General features: G+C 35.3%; 1 protein-coding gene across 7 annotated transcripts in view; it reads left to right on the forward strand.

Moving 5' to 3' along the window:
- Window positions 1-2,125: 2,125 nt before the first annotated feature.
- Window positions 2,126-21,257, forward strand: part of LOC145268357 (oxysterol-binding protein 1-like) — a 273,488-nt gene continuing 254,356 nt past the window's right edge. For 4 of the 7 annotated variants that reach the window (XM_080123882.1, XM_080123884.1, XM_080123885.1 and 1 more), the window contains exon 1: window positions 2,285-2,559. In XM_080123882.1, the coding sequence (XP_079980008.1) occupies window positions 2,432-2,559 (128 nt within the window). In that variant the 5' untranslated portion in view covers window positions 2,285-2,431. Of the gene's footprint in view, window positions 2,560-21,257 lie in introns of all 7 variants that reach the window. The other 3 variants (XM_080123886.1, XM_080123889.1, XM_080123883.1) reach the window with 3 other exon arrangements.

Consider the following 21,257-nt stretch of genomic DNA (forward strand, 5'->3'; position numbering starts at 1 on the left):
TATTATTATTATCATTATTACTAGTTGTATGAGTGTAGATGGAGGGGCTGCTCGAGTGGTGTATAGGATTAGTAACTATATCAGATGGAGGATGGGAAGAAAGATAACTTGAAGACGAAATATTAGCGTCTGTTATGGGAAGATTGCGTGGGAGCTCAGTAATTGTGCAAGAATATATAACATCTTTATGGATGCAATCATTATTGAGTGGGCAAAGATGTTTGTTATTCCAATTACAGTTAGTTTTGGGTTTAATTGGGAAAGGGATGTTTTGAGCTGATTTAATTTTTTTGTTATTAGATGTTAAGATTCTTTGTGCTAAATTAGGCATTGTTGAATAAGAAATCCTGACTGAATTTTTATTGAAAACAGAACTATATCTGTGTGGGTATTTGAAAGAGTTTTGTACAATGTTGAAGAATTCCTTAGGTATATTAGTTTTGACATTTAGGCTAAATGGAGGATTAAACCAAATATTTTTCTTTCTCCTGATGCGACTGGGTGGCTAAGAGGTATTGCAATTAGTATTTTGGCTTTGATTATATATGTAGACTTGTTTATTGTTATTGATAGCGGCAGATCTTGTTATTTGAACTGGTTTCTTACGAGTCATATTGTGTGTGATTACAGATTTAAGGCGGCCTGCAGGAGGAGCATAACTGTTGTATTTAATCTTTCCTTGTGTCCTGAGTTCCATAAGGCATTATTGAAGAAAGTAGCATTTTGATTAAAATTTTTTTTATCAAAAGAAAGAGCAGAAATTCTTCTAGAGACTGATGGTACTATAGATTTTATAATTGTATTGGTGTGGTTATGAGATTTATGGATGTATAGAAGCATACGATTAGGTTTATGATAAGGGCTATGGGTTTCGGTGTTAAGATTAAGTCTAGAAAATTTTACGTTTTTTGTTTGGTTCGATAATTATAGAAAGGCAAAAGTTATTAAAGAAGTTATGTAATTTTTTAATTGTTTCGTTGTACTCTCTTGGCCTGGCTATTGTAGTAAAAAGGGCATCGTCTCTATAAAGGCCCCTTGGATATGTTTAAAGTGGTATTTAAGTTCTTTCAGTAAGAAGAGTCCCACTAAATTTCATTTTTTATTTTATAAATATATATATATATATATATATATATATATATACATATATATAATCGTAATATATATATATATATACACACACATATATATAAAATCGTAATATATATATAAACATATATATAATCGTAATATATACATATGTACGTATACAATCGTAATACACACACACACACACACATATATATATATATATATATATATATATATAAGTGAATTTAGTTTACAAACAAATGGCTACACATAAGCATACATGTTTCAGCGAAAACTAAATTCACTTATTTTGGCTCTGTCTAAACATTGAGCACTCTTTTGGTGGACACACTTATATATTTTGTTTTGAACAAACAAATAATTACTACCAATACAATACAATACAAATATATATATATATATATATATATATATATATATATATATATATATATATATATATATATATAATCGTTATACACACATGCAATCGTAAGATTCAAATACTTGGAAAAAACAGATGTATGTACATCGTCTGGAATACTTTGAAGTGAAAGTGATCTTCTGTATGTAGACAGAACGAAACATTTTGGACACTGGTGTTACTGTTATCACTTGTTAGTTGGTTTATAGATGGTATATATTAAAGACCTAAGGAAATAAGGATTCGCCAGGTTCTCATTCTTACGAGGATGAAACACGGAAAATTCTGCGTAGAAACAGTTAAAGTAAATACTGAAAACAGGAACATTAGTGTTCATTCGTTAGGTGTAGCGGTTGTGAAGATATATTGCTGTTAAGAAGATTTCTTAGATAAAAAATTCAAAGATGTTTATATTTCTGGTCTGGAAAATAATGACGCTGCTGGTTGTAACAACGCCGTTGCTGCTCCTGCTGCTGTTTGTAACAACGCTGCTGCTGCTACTGTGCGTGTGTGTGTGACGTGTCCCGACCGCCATTTTGGAGAGAGATCGAAAGGAAGCTATTAGAGAGGAGACATTATAATGAAACAGAGAGTGAATGAGATAAGCACAGTATGGGAGGGGTTTATGATATACAGTAATATTAAATAGAGGGTTTGGTGTTGCGTTGAGATGTGTTAATCTTTTATTATTATTATTATTATTATTATTATGTTTTTTTTATTTTTATTTCTTGCCGCCGCCCTCTTGTAAGCGCCACAAATAGAAATCGTCCTCTGAGGAGAGAAGGGAAACGAAAGAGAGAAAGAAAGAAAGAGAGAGAAATAAAGAAGAAGGGGGTATATTATTCTCTCTGGAGGGACTCTCTCTTTCTTGCTGTTACCCCACTGTTCTTCCGGGCTATGAACTTTGCGAGGGAGACCCCATAAACAGCGGGTATGTCTGATCCAAAGCTTCACCAGACTGACCAATATAAAGGCTGGTTGAACAAGTGGACAAATTACCTGAAGGGCTATCAAAGGCGATGGTTCGTGCTTCAAAACGATGGCTTACTTTCTTACTACAGGTGAGAATTTCAAAAAGAAAAAAAAAAAAAGAAAAAAAAAAAAACATATACGTAAGCAAAAGAAAAACAAGCGAAAATATTTGGTTGAGTTGAATTTCTGCACTCTTTCCTGGCGACCAAATGTGATGTCACACATTTCCACCGGTGTTAGGACAAAGAGAATGGCCCTTGTTATGTAGAAATTTAAAATAACCAAGTATTTCGAAATGCTTGCGTGTTATGCTATTCGCCCCTTTTAAGGTGGACCCTTACCTAGTAAAGCAAAAGCACCCCGTAAAAAACATCTGATCTTGCTCTTTACCCGGTTTAATTCAATAAGAAATAACCAATTTCATATATATATATATATATATATATATATATATATTTGTTTTTACTCTGAAATATGTCATCTGTTTTTGTTTTGTTGAAGTTGTGCATTTCGTTATGGCGACCAAATTGTATATATAACAAATTAAATCTCAATGATGTTGTACCTAACACAGAACTGGGTCCAAGAAATTGTCTTGCGTCTATATTTTCTATTTAATTTTTTTTTTTTTTTTTTTTTTTTTTTTTTTTAAGAAGTAAATGTTTTTGAAACACACTTCGGATCCTAATGAAATGATCCGAAAAATTTGTTTTTCGTATTTACTAAAAAAAAAAAAATAATAATAAACCAACCGCAAAGCTTTTTTGTTTGTTTCTATTAAAGTTAACTTAAGCACTTGTTAAGTTTAACGCATTTTTTTGTTTTGTTTTTAAGTTCCGTCCGCGCCAAGGGACGAGTTAACAAAGCCCTCTTCCCTCGCCATGTTATGAAAGTCTTACTCAATTTGCACGAGAATGTTAAAATACATAAGTGCCAAAAGTTATCCTTTTTTTTTTTTTTTTTTTTTTCGCTTTTGGGCGAAAATAACAGGGTGCATTTTTTGCTTTGACACCGATCGAATTGTGTGACGTTACTTTGGACGCCATAACAAAGTACACAACTTGAACATACTCATGTATATATGGAGAGAATTCCTACATGTTTGTTAGGAAACGGTGAACAAATATTATGTGTGTGTGTGTGTGTGTAACTATACATATTTGAAATATACGTACCCGTAAGGTAATTTCGTACTTATGCATCTATGTTACTACACTGAAATAATGACATTTAGAAAACCATTCTTAGCATGAGGTGGAGATTTTTTTTTTTTTTTTTACGTAAACATTGAATTTAACTCAAATACTATTTAAAAAATATCGCGGTAACATAGATGCATAGGCACCAATAATGTTAGTTTGCTTTTATTACAATCTAAATGATTAAATGCTAACGTTTTGGGCCTATTTCTCAACAGAGGTCAAAACACCCGATTTTATGAATATATATATATATATATAACGAAAACTCCGTTGTCGTTTCCTCTTCATCCCATGTTCAGTGGAAAATGTCTTGAATAGATTTTATTTTATTGTTATACAAATGTTTGCTTTTTCAGATATATTTGAAGACTCCACAGAAATGACATTGAAATCTTTTTTGTCCTCAATAATTGCATTATCTTTCATGTTTTTATGTTAAATATATTTTTATATAATACATATGACATACTTGAACTTGCATGAAACTGGGTTATGGCGGTCAAATGTGACGTCACACAATTTCGCCCGGTGTTATGCCAAAAATAATATCCCCTTATATTTTTATCCGGTTTGCGTCTCGCGTTTAATCTGAGAAATCGACGAAAGTAAATTCGTTAGCAAGCATAGCATCACCGCGAAAGATTTTTTAAAATGGCCACCGTCTTCTTGGAATGTTTAGTGTTAGGGAAAGACAATTTATTATGCAATTTTCCGTATTATATGCGTTATATCATAACGTCTCCCTGGCCTTCAGGACAAGATCAAAGTGTAGTATCTGTTCTTCAGATGCTGCACTTCTATTTCTTGTTCTCTTTCGGTGGAGGAGAAATCCTTCACGACTGAGACAATTTTTATTTTTGTACCTTTTCTCCACGTTAAAAAACGACCCTGGTGTCTAACTCTGTCCCGTGGGGAGGCATAGTAAATAGGTATATCATAACGTCTCCTTTATTTTAAAGAAAAGAAAGGGGGGGAAAAATGAGGTCAATGTGTACTGGTTGTCCAACCTGCAAAGAGTGTTTATTCCGAAGACCGTTCTTAACATAGGGAGATTGGGGGTGTTTATTCCGATAGGCATTTTCTTATTTTCAACCTCCCCGTGTTAAGAACGACTTTCTGAATTAACACCCTTTGCACGCTGAACGTTGACCAAAAATGACATTTATTGGGTGGGGTGGGTTTGGGTTACTACCAGTATTTTTAATTTTCGATTTTTGAGCGCTTATCGGGACTATCCAGATTACTTCTCATGTGGGTCATTTTTTTCTTTTAACATAAGACTTGGCATTGGTGTTTCGAACTAAATAAACACTTTAAAGTAAGTGAAGTTAAAACAAAAATATCCTATAATACACCTTGCCTTTTGTAACATTCATTTATTTCCTTGAATTTTATTTGTTAAAGTCTAACTTTCAAATTTATATTAAAAAGAACATACTTAAAAAGAAAAAAAAAGCCCCCCCCTCCCAATTTTTTTTAAGAGACTAACATTATACAACGTATTTTTCGCCCTAACACCGGTTTAAAAGTGTGGCATCACACATTTGGCCGCCATGACTAAAGATGAAAATTCTTTCATTTATTTTGTAAAATCTAATTCTTGACACGTTTTGCCTGTCATCATCATCAGGTTCTACCGTCTCTTGAACGAAGCTACAAAGCGTACTTTACGACACACCATTTTCTGGGGTCACTATAGGGACAGTTAGAATATCTCGAGACGCCTCCCTTAAAATGTGGAAATGCAACTAAAAGTTATGCTCACACTTGATATTATTTTATTTAGATGTTATACAGCAGGCAAATATAATGTCGACTACCGTGGACTGTTTAACTGACGTCTCATTTTTTTTTTTTTTTTTTTTTTTTTTTTAATCTTATCTTTACTTGAAGACAACATATGAAAAATGATATGTGCAGTCATGAGGTCTCGTCCCTCTTTTCTCAGTTGGTTTCTCTTTGAAATTAAAAAAAAAACTTGAGTAATTGTCTACTGCTGTATACAAAAGCCCCACGAGACGATAGGTCATATTGGTTCTCACGCATGTTATTATCTTTATTCTTGCGTTTTCATACGGAACGGACACTGTTATAATGCATTAAATTTATGTTGAGCACATTTAAACTAAAAAGAAAAATGTAAATTTTTACCTTGCTTCCACCTTAGCATTTTCCTTTAAAATGACGACTTCTATGTTTTCGGGTATGCTGAAAACGAATATCGCATTCAAAATTTCCGCAAATAAGTAGTTTTCCGACTATTAAGCAATGTCATTTCTTATGTTATTATTGGTTATCTTGGTACGCGCGCGATTGCATATAGTTTCTCGGGGTTGCGTTTACACGAGCGCTCGCGCGTACCAAGATGCTCACCAGAAATAACATAAGAAATGACTGCACTTCTGCAGTATGCGGATGCCGGTCATTCTTGGGGGGGGGCGATAACTCCAATTTCTTCTTGGTCAAATAACACGCTAAATAAGTAACAAACAAGATGTTCTTCCGAACATAAAAATATTTGAAAAACATTTATTGTATAAAAATGTATCAATATATAATTGTGGAAACATTTATTTAAAAGTCTGCGTAAGAAAATATAATTTTAATAAAACAATTTTGTAATGAAAACAACATTGGATTGTTATAAAGTAAAATTATTTTTTCGAATAAATGATTTAAATGAAACATTTTTTTAATTAAAGCAACGTTGAAAGGCCAACAACGGAAAAGTGCCACCTGGCGACAGTTTAGTGAAACGGAAACGCACCAAAACAGATGACCGTTGTCCGCATACGGCAGAAGTGCCGAAATGACATTGCTTAATATCGAGAAACCCACTTATTTGCAGAAAATTTAAATGAGATATTCGTTTTCAGCATACCCGAAAACCTATAGTCACTTTGAAATAGAATGTTAAGGTGGAAACCAAGTAAAAATTTACCCCTCATTCTTCCTATCTCACAGGCTAGGATCAATATGTAATATCTGTTCATTCATCAAGAGAAATACCTCATAAACTATGGTTATTTTTATTTTTGTCTCTATATAGTGATCCCCCCTCTCTTTTTTTTCTTCTTCTTTTATTATTCCACCCACATTTAAAAAAAAAAAAAAATGACTCCGTGTCTAACATTACCCTCGTGAGTAGGGAGCAACTGAATAGACACGTCACTCATAGATCATTGTCTGTTGTTGGCTTTTATTTTTGATTTTTCATCAAATTTTATTTTTGATTTTTCATCAAAAAAAAAAAAAAAAAAAAAAAAAAAAAAAAAAAGGAGAAAATAACCTTGTGTAACTGAGTAAAAACTCAGTTACACAAGGTTATTTTCTCCTTTTTTTTTTTTTTTTTTTTTTTTTTTTATCACCCCAAAGGTGTATTGCCATTTGGAAGTTAAGGGGCTACTATTTGGGATCGTGTCTAATGGGGGAATGAGGAGGGGTTTGATGAGTTGAGCAGTGAAATGTTTGTTCACATTACATTTAAACTTTTGCAGGTTAGTTCAATCGGAACAGGAAGGAATTCCAAAGTCTATTGGTCCGAAAGAAAAAACTATTAGGGTTCTGGCATCTAGGAACCTCAACAATGAAGAGGTGGGATTTTGCTGCTTGTTCGGTTAGTCAAGGTGCACAAGTACTATCAGTTCATCAGAGCACATTTCATTAAAGTACTTGTAAAAGGGGCACAGGGATGAAACAGATGTTGGAACTTGGCCTGTGGGAGCTATGAGATTTGATTTTTTTTTTTTTTTTTTTTTTTTTTGTGAATCTTGTTTAAGAGCAGGACAAGTGGTGTATCCAGCAGCCCAGATGTGGCACAATACTCCATGACTGGGTGAATGATGGCTTTGTAAAGATGTTATGCTTTGCGATTCCGTTACTGATATCTACACATTTCTATGCCTATTTCATATTAATAAATTAAACCTGCTAACTCCTAGCACAGACCCCTATTGCTGGATTGTTTTACCAACATAAAGGGGTCTACATTCCTATCTTTCAAAGATCGAAATCTAGTTACACGCGAGCAAACCTGACTTGCCAGTTTTTGTATAAAACTGACATTGACTCATCAATTTCTGTTGATGACTGTAAGACTCTATACTATTCTGACATGATCAACATGGCAATGAAATTTGTGCTTATATCAGGGACTAGCAGGGATACCCGGGGTTGCCCGGTTGTGGTGAGATGAATCAAAACAATAAAATGGAAAATAAAGAATAAGAAAAAAAAAAATCTGAAAAACAAAAAAACAGCAAATGTGATGGAAAAATAAAAAAAAGGGAAAATAAAGAATAAATGAATGAAATATGGCGTAAATAATCCTGTTTAACTTTTAAAATATCCAATATGTTGGTGGGAACATGAAACCTTAAGATAACAACGCTGTCACTATAACCACTACTCTACGATCGTGTGAGCAAAGTAACGTTTTTTATTTTTATTCAAACCAATTCAAAAAAGAACGTTTTTTGCGCTTGCATATTTGGTTAAATTATCGTGCAGGAACGTTTTTTTTTTTTTTTTTTTTTTTGCTCACCATGAACATCAATTTCTATAGGAAATAATTGACCATTTTTTTCTAATTTTCACATATTATTCGACCAAAACATCGTCCTTTCAGACGGTATCGGTTTTGACTTGGTCCGATGCCGCTGAGAAGTTTTAGCAAGACCTACATACATACATACATTTAAACAGACATGTGAGATTTATATAATAGACTAGCGGGGGAGGGGTACCCGGCATTGCCCGGGTGTTTGGAGGTGTATTTGGGGGTAGATCAAAACAACCCTGTTTAAAAAAAAAAAAAAAAAAAAAAAAAAAAAAAACGTTGGCTGGGTGTTTGGAGGTGTAAAAGAAAAAAAATAGCTTTAGTAGGAAGGTAGGCTTGAAACCCCGAAGCCTTGACGCGAAGGTGGAAACAAAATGGAAAAAACCCTGTGACCAAACCATCTCGACCACGAGGAAGTGATAAGTGTCTTAAGTTAACGTTTATAAAGTGAAATTGACAGGTGCGTGAAAGTTAAGTCGCATGATCTTTGACTTTGAAACATGACGCGGCTACAAGCCCGTTTTCGCTATTTTTATACTGAAAAGCGTAATGAAAACGCGATCGAAAAAAAATCTCGAAAATAGCGCGTAAAAGTCGGACAAATTAAAAATAGATGCGGGTCCCCGGTCATAACTCATAGATATTATGATTTAAACATTATATAAAGTTTTAAGGAGTGAGCTGACCAAGAAGCCCTGCAAAAAAAGCCTTTGGCAGACATGCACACACAAACTAACACGCATTTTTGCTTTTACATATATAGATGGCTTTCATTGTAGCGGGAACACCTCAAATGAAGACCCTGTTACACTTTGTGTTTCAGTGTTGCTCTTGTTAACAGCACTTTCATCTTTGTCTTTTATCATCTCATAACAATATAGTTAATAATATTTAATAAATTTATGAAAAAATAAGATCCTCTTTGTTTCTTATTTGTGGTTATGCCTCCTTTGAGAGCTTTCAATCACTGAGATATCTTAAAATCGAATCTAAATTCGAAGAGTCCTTTTCATCAGTGTGTATCAATATTCCTGGACTGATTGAGAGTTTAGACCTTTCATCGCTGAAATTCCTCTGCAATTTTATTTTCAAAATATGCCTTGTGTGGCCTCTGATGTGTCTGATGAAACATTAATTGCTGGGATTGAGTTTTTATTGTCTAAGAAATTATAACAGACCAAACAGCCAACCATAGTACATCCCTGGGCGTGCTGCTGATGCTGCTCACATTGAATTTGTATCAATGGAATAGGTTTCCACAAAACAAAAGCTCCTGATAATGGCTGTGTTAAAAGAATGTTTTTTAATTTTTTATTGAATTTTCTTTTCTTTTTTTTTTTTTTTTAAGCGTCAAACTTTAAATTAAAATAAATCAGAAAAATATTTTTTATTATACAATGTGTTTTATTCTGAAGATTAATTTTTTACATTCTAATTTAAATACAATTTCAAACATATGCCCCTCCCCCGCCATGGCTCACACGTATATGATGTTATCTAGAGGTCTAATTTTCACAACACACATGAAATTAGGCTGCATTTCGCTAATAATACACTGTATGCTATCTTCCAAGTGGTCTATTGTGTCTGGTTTATTGGGATAGGCATGGGACTTTACATATCCTCAAATAATCTAATGGGGTTAAGTTACAAAAATGATGTGATGAGTTGACAGGTCTATTTTGTGAAATTATTCCTTTATCAAATGTTTTTTTCTCTGTAAATTTACTGTATCATTGGCAAATTCTGCTCCGCTCTCAATCTTTTTTAGGATGAATTGGAAAACCCAGCTGAACTCAAAATAACCAATAGTTGCAAAATCTGCAAGTAAAGAAAATAGTTGTCAAATTAAAGTTTGCCATCTTTAAAAACATCAAAAAAAAAACAACTGTGCAAAAGTCTTATGACCAGTCTGTTAAATGGTCTCTTCTGTTCTCGACAGCTTTTTTTTTTTCTTTTTTTTTTTTTTTTTTCTCCTCACCAAAAAGACCTTACTACTCTTTCACTTATTTGGATTCTTCGAACTACTGTTCTCATCTTGAGTGTCATTTTCATAACGTTTCAGCCAATGTACCCTCCAACCTTCAAGTGTATCTTGTCGAACTCGGGAATTTGGGTGGAATTTCAAACGGAACCCTTTATTTATTTCACAGGGGTAGCATGCTCTCCTTCTGTCAGCCATGACTGGATAGAGGTCTTAAGTAATTCGCATTGAAAATTGAATCCAAATAATACGAATAACCAATCCTCATCTAAAAAAATTAAGAAACGTTGTACTATTTCTCTATTCTATTATTTCCATGGAAAACGCTTGACTGAGCTTCAATCCCTGGTTCCTCCTTGTAAAACTTTCACAGTAAAAAAAAAAGAAAAAAAAAAGCAAACTTTTTTTTTTACCACCATTACAAAGAATTTCTTTTTTCCTCCATTTCTCTATATCAAAAGGAATTTCCATGAACAAAGTTTCTCTCCAACAACTTCTCCATCTGTGGAGCACATTGCTGCAAGATTGCTTCTCTGGGGACTAGTTTTGCCATTTTCAAATTTAATGTCTATAAAGACGTGTCATAAACAGTCCTCATGATAATTCCATTCGTTATTTTCAATCCTCTTACAGTATTTACCGTTTACTTGGTGTCAATCTATGTATTATCCTCAAATGGCTTTTAGCCTTAATAATTGGTAACTGATTATTTATTGATCAAAAGTGAACAATAAGACATTTGCTCAACCCGATTCATTATTTTATTTTAGTAGTTTTAATCCATACTCCGTTTCAGGGGGAGTTATTTCCTGCACAGTACCTCCATCTTTACGCCAAGAGGAGATAACTAATTGGGTGAATGCGAATTAAGCAAAGGTAGGAGGTGAAGGATGAAAAAATATGTATTACAGCTGGATGGAGATGTGTGAGCAGGTGATTTCATATTAAATTAATTTTGCTTTTAGCTCTCAGATGAGATGAGTAATGTCATCACGTGTCATAAAAACTGCATATATATATATATTACTGACACGTGTTTCGTCGTCTACGACTCATCAAAGTGGCTGAATCTGACGTAGACGACGAAACACGTGTCAGTGGATAATTATATTTTAAAAACAATATATATACCGCTCCCCATGTAGGGGTACCAAATTGGTTAAAGGGAAAATTATTCCCAACTTGCATAAATTTCAGCCTCCTGAACTTTAAGAGTGAGTGCCCACAAAGGTACAAAATAGCATAATTAAAAATTTATTAAATCATGCAAAAATACTCATTGAAATAAAAAACATTAAACAAGTACTCCTTAACAATCACTTTCTGAATTACATTGTTGATGAACAAACAAAACAAATGCTACAATCCCTTGAAAACTCTATATTAAACTCTAATAATATTAGCCAGCACCGTATTGCAAACGCCATTAATATATTTTACTGATACAAATGACACTTAACTTCAGAATCGAAGAAAATGCAATTAAAAATATTGTTCATATATTTGATGTCTATCGATAGCAATTCTAAAATTTAATTTATTTACCACAAGAAGTTTAGAACACAAAATGTTGTGGTTAGAAACAACTCCTTACCGGCTAGGAGAATGTAACTCCGAAAATAAATATAATAGTAATACATACATTGTTGCGGCGAATCACAATGCTAAACAATACTAGCATGATATGCCAACATTTAATAAAAAAACACAACTGCTCCCCCTCCAATGTTAGAAAAATCCTCATCAACAACACAAAAATTATGCAACGTGAAAATATTATTAAAAAATTAATTCTTGAAGCATCATATTTTAGAACTCCTCACCCTACTATAAATAATATTGCATTCAAGAGAAGCAGCAATGTGTTGAAATGTCTTGCGTAGCATGTAATGGATGGACTTTGCCAATAGTGCCCACAAACTTGTTGATTTTAATACTCATTTTTAATCGACCTATATTTTAATTGACTTCTAATCGACTTTATATATTTTAACTTACCATCACTTAACGCGGTTTAATGTATATTTTACTTTTCACTTTTTAATTTTCGTTTTCGCTCCATCTCACTTTTACTTCCTCAACATCTGAAGATGATTCGTAGACGAATCGAAAGCACTCGTGACCATTACGGAACCTTCATTAATATTTTCGATTTTGATATAAAAAAAAGATTATATGGAAAATCGAAAAAAATAAAAGAATCATAAAGCAAATTATCTTCATTGCATTTAATGTTTGCTTCAATATATATATATATATACTAGCGGGGGTACCCGACACTACCCGGGTGCTTGTAATTGTGGGGGGGGGGCAGGGTAAAGCAGAACAAAAAGGAAACTCAACCCTGTTTAAATATAAAAAAACGATGTTAAACTTAAAAAAATAAAGCAAAAAAAATAGCGATTTTAAAAAAAAAAAAAAAAAAAAAAAATGGGGGGTTGGTGGCAGATAGGCTCGAACCCGGAGCATTGAGGCCAATAGGCTGATGATGTACACCTGCGCTACGGCGATGTAAGCAATATAAGACATTTAATTTGGGTATTAAAAAGTGAATGACGTCAAGCATCACGCTATTTTGCAGTTAACAATTTCTGTGAGACCGTTTTTAAGTGCGTGTTTACTGAGGTCAAATCTGCATGCACTTAATTTTACTTTTGAGTTTGTTTTTTTTTTTTTTTTTTGCAACTTTGTCTGGTTTTGTTTACCCTCATATTGGGGTGAACCACCTCCTCATTTATGAGGGGAGTGTCCAAATGAAAGCAATTGCCTGATCTGATATGACGGTGAAAACCGACATTGACCAAACGTCTATTTGCTTTCTGGACGCTACCGGCCCATAGGGCCGAGAACTGCGCCTTAGTCTCACATTAGTTTCGCTTTTATATGAAAAAGCCAGATCGACACAAGAGGGCCGAAATAGCAAGAATCGTGTAAAACTCGATGTAAATAAATCTAGCCGCGACGCGTGTTTGCAATTCGTACATATTATGATTTATAGGGTATATAAGAAGTTCTAAGCGATAGTAACCCCCCCCCCCCCTCAAGAACCGCCGAAAAAAAGCCTTTCTTGGACATACAAAAACTTTTGTGCGCGTTTTGCCTTTTACATATATAGATGTGTGTGTGTGTGTGTGCTATATTTTTATATCATTTGGAACTATTGTAATTTGTATCCGCTACTCCTTAATTTTTATTTATCTATTTTTTGTTTTAAGTTTTTTATTTTTAATTTTGTTATTACATTGATACAAAATAATACAGATTCTTTTGGGATTTTGAGGATGTTTAGTTATGCTCGAATTGGATTAAATTGCGCTTTGAACATTAGCAACATTAAATTGAGTTCTTATTTTGAATTCAACCTAATTAAAAAATGAATTGTACCCATCACTTTCATGGTGGCAGATGACTCTTTACATACTCATAAAATTTGATTTTTAATTAAAAAAGACTACTTGATCAGTTTACATAACTTTTTGGGATAAAAAGGCTGACTGGGAAGCCATCAAGGATGCTCCATGGCAAAATATCTTTTCACTTCCTGCTGAACATTGCGCTAACGAGACCACTGAATGGTTCAAAGTGGCAATCGAAGCATATGTTCCCACCCGCAAATTCTATAGCAAACCCCACTCTCCCCAATGGTTCACTTCAACTTGTGCAGCTGCCATAGCGCAAAGGCAGCATGCATACTGCAGATTTAACTGACATAAGTCCAGTTCAAACAGACAGAAGTACATAGAAGCCAGAAATAACTGTAAGAAAGAAATAGCGACAGCTAAGAGGGAATTTACTGAAACCACCCAAAAACGCATCGAAGCACAGAAATTAGGAACCCGAGACTTCTGGAAAATCTACAACAGTGTAGTAAATAATGGGCAATCAACAATTCCCCATTAACCAACAATCATGAGGTTGTTTGCTCAGCAACTGAGAAGGCTAACAAGCTTGCCAGACGGTTTGCTTCCAACTCCACACTGGACCCTGCCAACCACCTCCTCCCTGACTTTCCTTTGCAAACAGACGCCACACTACATGATCTGAAAATTACCTCTGCTCAGGTGCATGCTATCATAAGAAAGCTTGACACTGCAAAAGCATGTGGACCTGAACTAATCTCGGCTCTGCTATTAAAAAAGTACGCTGCCGAAGTAGCTTCAGTTCTCTCCAAACTTTACAACAAATGCCTTAATGAATCTTGCTTTCCTGCCTGCTGGAAAACTGCTTCTGTAGTACCAGTTTTCAAGAATTCTGGCGAAAGAACTGACCCAGTAAATTATCGCCCCATTAGCCTCTTCCCACTTTTCGCCAAAATATTTGTGACCATAATTAACCAAGCTCTAGTCCATCACTTTACAGATGCTAAACTTCTGACTGACCAACAATATGGATTTAGGCAAGCCCGTTCCACAGCAGACATCCTAACTTTAATCGCAGAACGTATATACCAGTCACTGGACAAAGTGGGGGAGGGTAGAGCGGTAGCTCTAGATATATCTAAGGCTTTTGACAGGGTATGGCATGAGGGTCTTCAAGAAAATCAGATCATACGGTATCACTAGAAGAATACATAACATAATTAAATCCTTCTTAGATAAGAGAAAAATCCAGGTTGTCCTTGATGGTTGTATATCTAAACAATATGATATAAATGCGGGAGTGCCTCAAGGGTCTATCCTTGGACCTCTGCTATTCTTAATATTCATAAATGACCTCCCTGACAAAATTGTCTGTGAGAAGGGTATGTATGCTGACGACACCACGCTCTATAACAGACACGACAGGAAAACAAATGAACACATATCTAAAGAAATGGCAGAAACACTAGAGGATGACCTCCGATCCGTAGTGGAATGGGGACAAAAATGGATGGTCACCTTCTGCTGCCAAGACTAAACTTGTTTCCTTCAATAATTACAAAAACCCTTCCTTACCACCAAAAGCAATGGCCAATGACTCTTTATCTGAAAGTATATCTTTTAAACTGCTTGGCCTTACGTTCACAGGAAACATGAGCTGGAACAATTACATTGAGAACATTGCCAGGGCCGCTGCGAAGAAGGTGGGTTCTCTGTACCGTGCTAGAAAGCTACTAACACCTGAAAGTATCTTATACCTCTATAAGGTCACCATTCGCCCATGTATGAAGTATTGTTGTCATATTTAGGTTGGTGCATCTGCCACTAGTCTCTCGCTCCTAGACAAGGTTCAAAAGAGAGTCGGCAATCTGATAGGTCCTGAACTGTCAGCAAATCTTCAGCCTCTGTCCCATCGACGAAATGTTGCATCTCTCTGCCTGTTCTACAAATACTTTAACGGAGAATGCTCTGACGAACTGCAAGCACTTGTGCCCCCACGACACAAATACCTCTGACAAACACGACAAGCAGCTAAATCCCACCCCTTCAGAGATCCCTAGATGTAAGAGAGCCTTCTACTCCATTAGTTTTTTCCCCAGAACAGTTAGACTTTGGAATTCCCTTCCGGGTCCCTGCTTCACCGACTGCACTGACATGCAGAAGTTCAAGTGCAACGTGAACCGATATCTTGCTGCCCAACTTCCTACACAGTACCCCTGATGCTTATGTCCCCGATAGTAGCCCCCTACAACAAAGTGGCAATGTGCCTTGTTTGGGGTGAAAATGTAATAAAAAAATAAAAGAAAAAAAAAAGTTACTCTCCTAGAGGTTGAAGGTTCAATCCTCAGTGCAGGTAACACTCAAAAAATATAGTTACAAATTACTTAGGACTTCTTCTACCCAGTCATGATTGATAGAACAAGAAGCATGCTACCCTGTGGATTAAATAAAGGGTTCCATTCGAAATTTCATGCAGATTCCTGAGTTTGACAAGATAGACCTGAAGAAGGTCGGAGGTTACATCAACTGAACCATTGTGAAAATGACACTAAAGATGAGAACAGTAGTCCAAATACTACAAACAAGTTGATATGCCTCAAAAGAAACTTGTGTGTGCATTTGTTGATTCAAAACCTTATTTAGAAACTCATCGGTTTTGAAAGCACCTGTCAGCTGTCGCAAGTCAGCTGCTTTAGCTTAAACAGTACAACAATTAAGTTCCGTTTCTAGGGTGATTTGCATAACACTTGATGTTATTAACTGACAATCCTATTAAACCGTTTTATCAATCGCTCTTTTTTTTTTTTTTTTTCCGGCGTTCTTCCTTCAATAAAGAACATGTCCTTTAGGAATGTCAATCATTCAAACAGTCTGAAAAACAATAGTGACCATTATAATATACTTTCCAGCTTGAAAATGAAATTGTGAGTCTTAAAATTAATATTTCATTGGTGTAACTTTGTCTCCAGGATGCTGTATTTTCTATCATGTCTATAAATAGTAATGGGTTGGGTATCCTTGATGGAGATGGGACTATGGATAGTGTCCATTTCTTGTCAGCTGAAGATGAAGCTATTCTATATATCTACTAGTGGATACATTTGGTGTCACCAAATGAATGAATTAGGACCCCATTTTCCTCCTGTTCCCAGCCATATTACCATTTCTAATTTTTATGTGATAAATGTAAAATACTTTTGCTATTTATGAATTTTGGCATGAACAAAGACCCATATTTTAAAAATACTTTTTTTTTTTTTTTTTTTTTTTCACACAGTGATCACCACTTATCAAGGCCCGGAAGCCATTCAGGGATAAGGGTTATTGCAAGTACATTATGTTAGTGTGGAGATATGATGAAGTATTTACTTAAGGGGGGGCGGTTCATTAGGAATTTGTTAACGTTGGACTTGAAGACATCCAAGTTGTAGTCCGGTGGGAAGCAGGCAGACGGAACAGAGTTCCACAGGCGTGCAGTTCTAAGAAATTGATAAAAAGAAAGAAATGAGTAGGATAGGATTGTTGGTAAAATTTTACTGCAAAATTATTTGATAATTCGTATTTGATTCTATGGATGACTATTTTCACAACATTTCAGTCTATGTAACCTCCGACCTTTAAGTGTATCTTGTTGAACTCGGGATGTCATCTACCTTTATGGGACAAATTAAAAATTATAGAAAGAAAAACGGTGGAGAGTAAGTTGACAAAAGAAGCAGCACATATGATGGATGACAACAAGTAGACCTAGTATAGAATTTAACAGCAAATGGGAACCGTTATTTACAAATAGATAATATATTCAGTAATTTATAAATATAAAAGCGAAAATGTATGTGTGTTCGCTTTTTCTGTATGTCTATAAAAGGCTTTTTTCAGAGAAGCGGTCGGTCAGTTCACAACTTTTTAAAACTTTATATCACATATAAATCGTAATATCTAACAATGAAGCTCACCTGTCTATTTAATTTGTTCGACTTCGGGAAGATAAATATTCAACATTTGTCGCTCGCCACATGTGGGTTAGTCTTTTTCCTATAACATCTTGGGAAAATAAAAATAAAAAAAAGCGTTCTCGCAGTAAATGAAATACTATCTCGCAGTCAAACTTGACCTCATTAAGTCATTAATCCAAGTAATAAATTCAAATGTGTTTCCGTTAGCATCTCGCGGTGGCCCAATGATTAAAACCGTCGCACTCTTTTTTTTTTTTTTTTTTTTTTTTTTTTTTTTTTTCACACTTTAATTTCCAACTTTGCCTCAACGGTTCAGGTTCGATCCTCATACTTACCTACCAAAACATTTTTTTAACCCCCCCCCCCCCTGAGTTTCCACACACACCTCCAAACACCCAGGCAACGCCGGGTACTCCTCGCTAGTCTATATATATATATAAAAGCGAAAATGTGTGTATGTATGTTCGCTTTTTGTCTATGTCCAAGAAAGGCTTTTTTAAGAGAAGCGGTCGGTCGGTTTGCAACGTCTTAAAACTGTTTATATCACATATAAATTGTAATATCTCCGAGTTAACAACGGAGCTCGCCTGTCTATTTAATTTGCTCGACTTCGGGAAGATAAATATTCAACAGTTTTCGCTCGCCGCATGTGGGTTCGGCTTTTTCCTATAATAACAGCGACACTAATTCTGTCTGTATTTTTCCAGTGGCGATCGCCGGAAACGTCCGAAAGCAATCAGCTTTGATCAATGTGGAAATATTTTCCTTATATCAAACAATTGCTATTCAAATTGGACAAAGGGAGCTGGCCCCCCCCCCACACATTTTGGGAAAATAAAAATAAAAACCCCGCAGTCAAAGTTGACCTCATTAAAACGTGCCCCTAAAAAAAAGCGTTCTCGCAGTAAATGAAAAAACCCCACAGTCAAAGTTGACCTCGTTAAGTCATTAAAACGTGCACCTGCCAAATCGAAGTAATTAAATAAATTCAAACGTGTTTTCGATTGTATGTCGCGGTGGCCCAATGGTTAACATCGCATGTTTTTTTCCACACTTTGCCGCAAGGGTTTGGGTTCGATCCTCATAAAAGGCAAAATGTGTGTGACCATTTTGTGTATGTCTCGCAAAGGCTTTTCTTGCACGGTCTCGGGGTGGGTGGGGTTACGATCGCTTAGAACTGTTTATATAGGTCCTGGATGATAATATCTAGGATTTGAGAACGCATGTAGCGTATAGATTTATTTACATCGACTTTTACAAAATTATTGCTATTTTGGCTTCTCGCATGTTGATTAGGCTTTTGCGTATAAAAAGCGAAACTAATTCAAAGCTAACAGCGTTCCTGGCAATCGCACCGGGAAATGTCCAGAAGCAATCAGCTTTGATCAATGTTGTATATCAGACAATTGCTATTCAATCTGGACAATTGGGAGCTGGTTTCCTCCTCACCAATATCTGTTGGGGAAAAAAACAGTCAAATTTGGGTAAACAAACCCAACTTCTGCCTCGCAGCAAAAGTTAACTGCGTGACTTTTATTTGACCTTCTTAATTAGGTCAAATCGAAACTTTTATTGCAGACACCTGTTTTTAATACTTCAATATATAAATTTAAATGTCTCCATTGTATGTCGCAGTGGCCCAATGGTTAACGTCACACGTTTTTTTTTTTTTTTTTTTTTTTTTTTCACATTTTAATTTACAACTTTGCCTCAAGGGTTCGGGTTCGATCCTCATACTCACCTACCAAAACTTTTTTAAAAATTATTCCCCCCACCCCCACCCGGAGTTTTGATTTACCTCAAAACACCAGGGCATCGCCGAGTACCCCCCCGCTAGTCTATAATATAAATCTCACCTGTCTGTTTAAATGTATGTATGTATGTATGTCTGCCTAAAACTTTCGACAAAGGTGACGGATTTTTGAGATCGTATCGTTTTGAAGCTTGACCCTTCAGACGAGAAATACCAAAAAATTGGCTAAAAACATTAATTCCTTCATTTTTTCCTCAATATTATTTTCGAAAGTCATTCCCTCTTTTCGATTGATTAGCCTTAATTTAAATCTTCGCCACTTCCGGTTTGGCAATAGATGCAACGGCAAAGACGTCACATTTTTATTTTTTTTCATATTCTTTTCCTCCTTCACGGTACGGGTTCAAGCCTGCCTTTCTACTACCACTTTTTTTTTTTTTTTTTTTTTTTTTGCTCAACACACACCTTTAGACAACTGGGCAGCGCCGGGCACCCAGACTAGCAAGTAATAAATAGTGCTATTTATATCTAGAAATAAAGTAGGTTTAAAGCTCCTAGAATTGTCTGCAAGGACCCATGGTGCAGTGGTTAGATTACTTGGAAAAATTAAGTTGTAAAAGTGGTATTCTCCCGAAGGTTTAAAGTTAAAAAAAAATACAATTGCAAATTACTTAGGACCGCTATCCAGTTGTGACTGACGTGTCAAGGGCATGCTACCACCATGAAATAAATAAAGGGTTCTGTTCAGAAACATTACGACTTTGACAAGATACATCTGAAGGTCGAAAATTACACTGACTGAAACGTTAAAATAGCACTCAAGATAAGAACGATAGTTCGAAGCATCAAAAATAATACGAATAAGCAATCATCATCTAAAAAAAATTATTTAATCTTGTTATAGAGCTTTATTTTGAATTACATTCCCTGGCAGATAGTACCAAGTAAACAACTAGTACAGAGTTTTAGATTACTGCCTTCTAAAATGTATCGCATAAAATCTTAAGCACCCTATATTAAAAGAAAAATTCTTAATGATGCCATTTTTATATATAACTAAAAACATTTTTTAAAATAAATTCAAAAGCGTTTTCTTTTAAAACTCTAGTATGACGGTATAGCTGGAAATGTCTTCTCAATTATTGAATCATTTCTTTCTGACAGGGTCATAAGAGTAGTAGCTGATGGGCAAAAATCAGAAGCTCACAGTATTAATGCTGAAGTCCCTCAGGGGTCCATCCTAGGCCCAACTCGTTTCCTGATCTACATTAATGATCTTCCAGATCACATCCTTACATCATTTGTAGACATTTATGCTGATGACACTACCATCTATTGTAGCACATCTGTCAGTAAACGACCAAGTTCTCTCCGATTCTCTCTCCTCTGATCTTGAACACATGGTACAATGGGGAAAGGAGTGGCTGGTTACTTTTAATGCATCTAAAACCAAGTTTCTCTCTTTATATCATCAACATTCTGATCCATATCTGGCATCAGTTGAAATGAATGGCTCTCGTCTTGAGACCTCAAGTTTTGACAAGCTTCTGGACTTGACCTTTACTCCTGATCTTAAATGGAACACGTACATCAAATCTGTTGCCAAGGCCGCTAGCAAAATGGTGGGATCCTTCTTTCGATCCAATAGATATCTCACTGCTGATGCAATTCTCTATCTATATAAGAGCCAGGTACGTCCAAGGATGGAATACTGTTGCCACATCTGAGCAGGAGCTGCTAGAAAGGACTTGTCCTGCCTTGATAGAGTTCAAAATAGACTTCGTAGCCTCATAGAGACCCTTTTCTCTTCCCTGCAACCTCTATCTCACAGAAGAGATGTTGCAAGTTTTGTCTCTGCTGTATCGTTATTTTCATGGAAAGTGTTCCACTGAGCTTCAGTCTATGCTCCCCCTTCGCCAAACACTCATCTAGCTGAAAACACTATCAATAATTCCCCCCACTCTTTTATCTGTGC

Source organism: Euprymna scolopes, chromosome 43, assembly GCF_053919585.1.
Source record: "Euprymna scolopes isolate OS-2025 chromosome 43, ASM5391958v1, whole genome shotgun sequence".
NCBI classification, from domain to species: Eukaryota; Metazoa; Mollusca; class Cephalopoda; order Sepiida; family Sepiolidae; genus Euprymna; species Euprymna scolopes.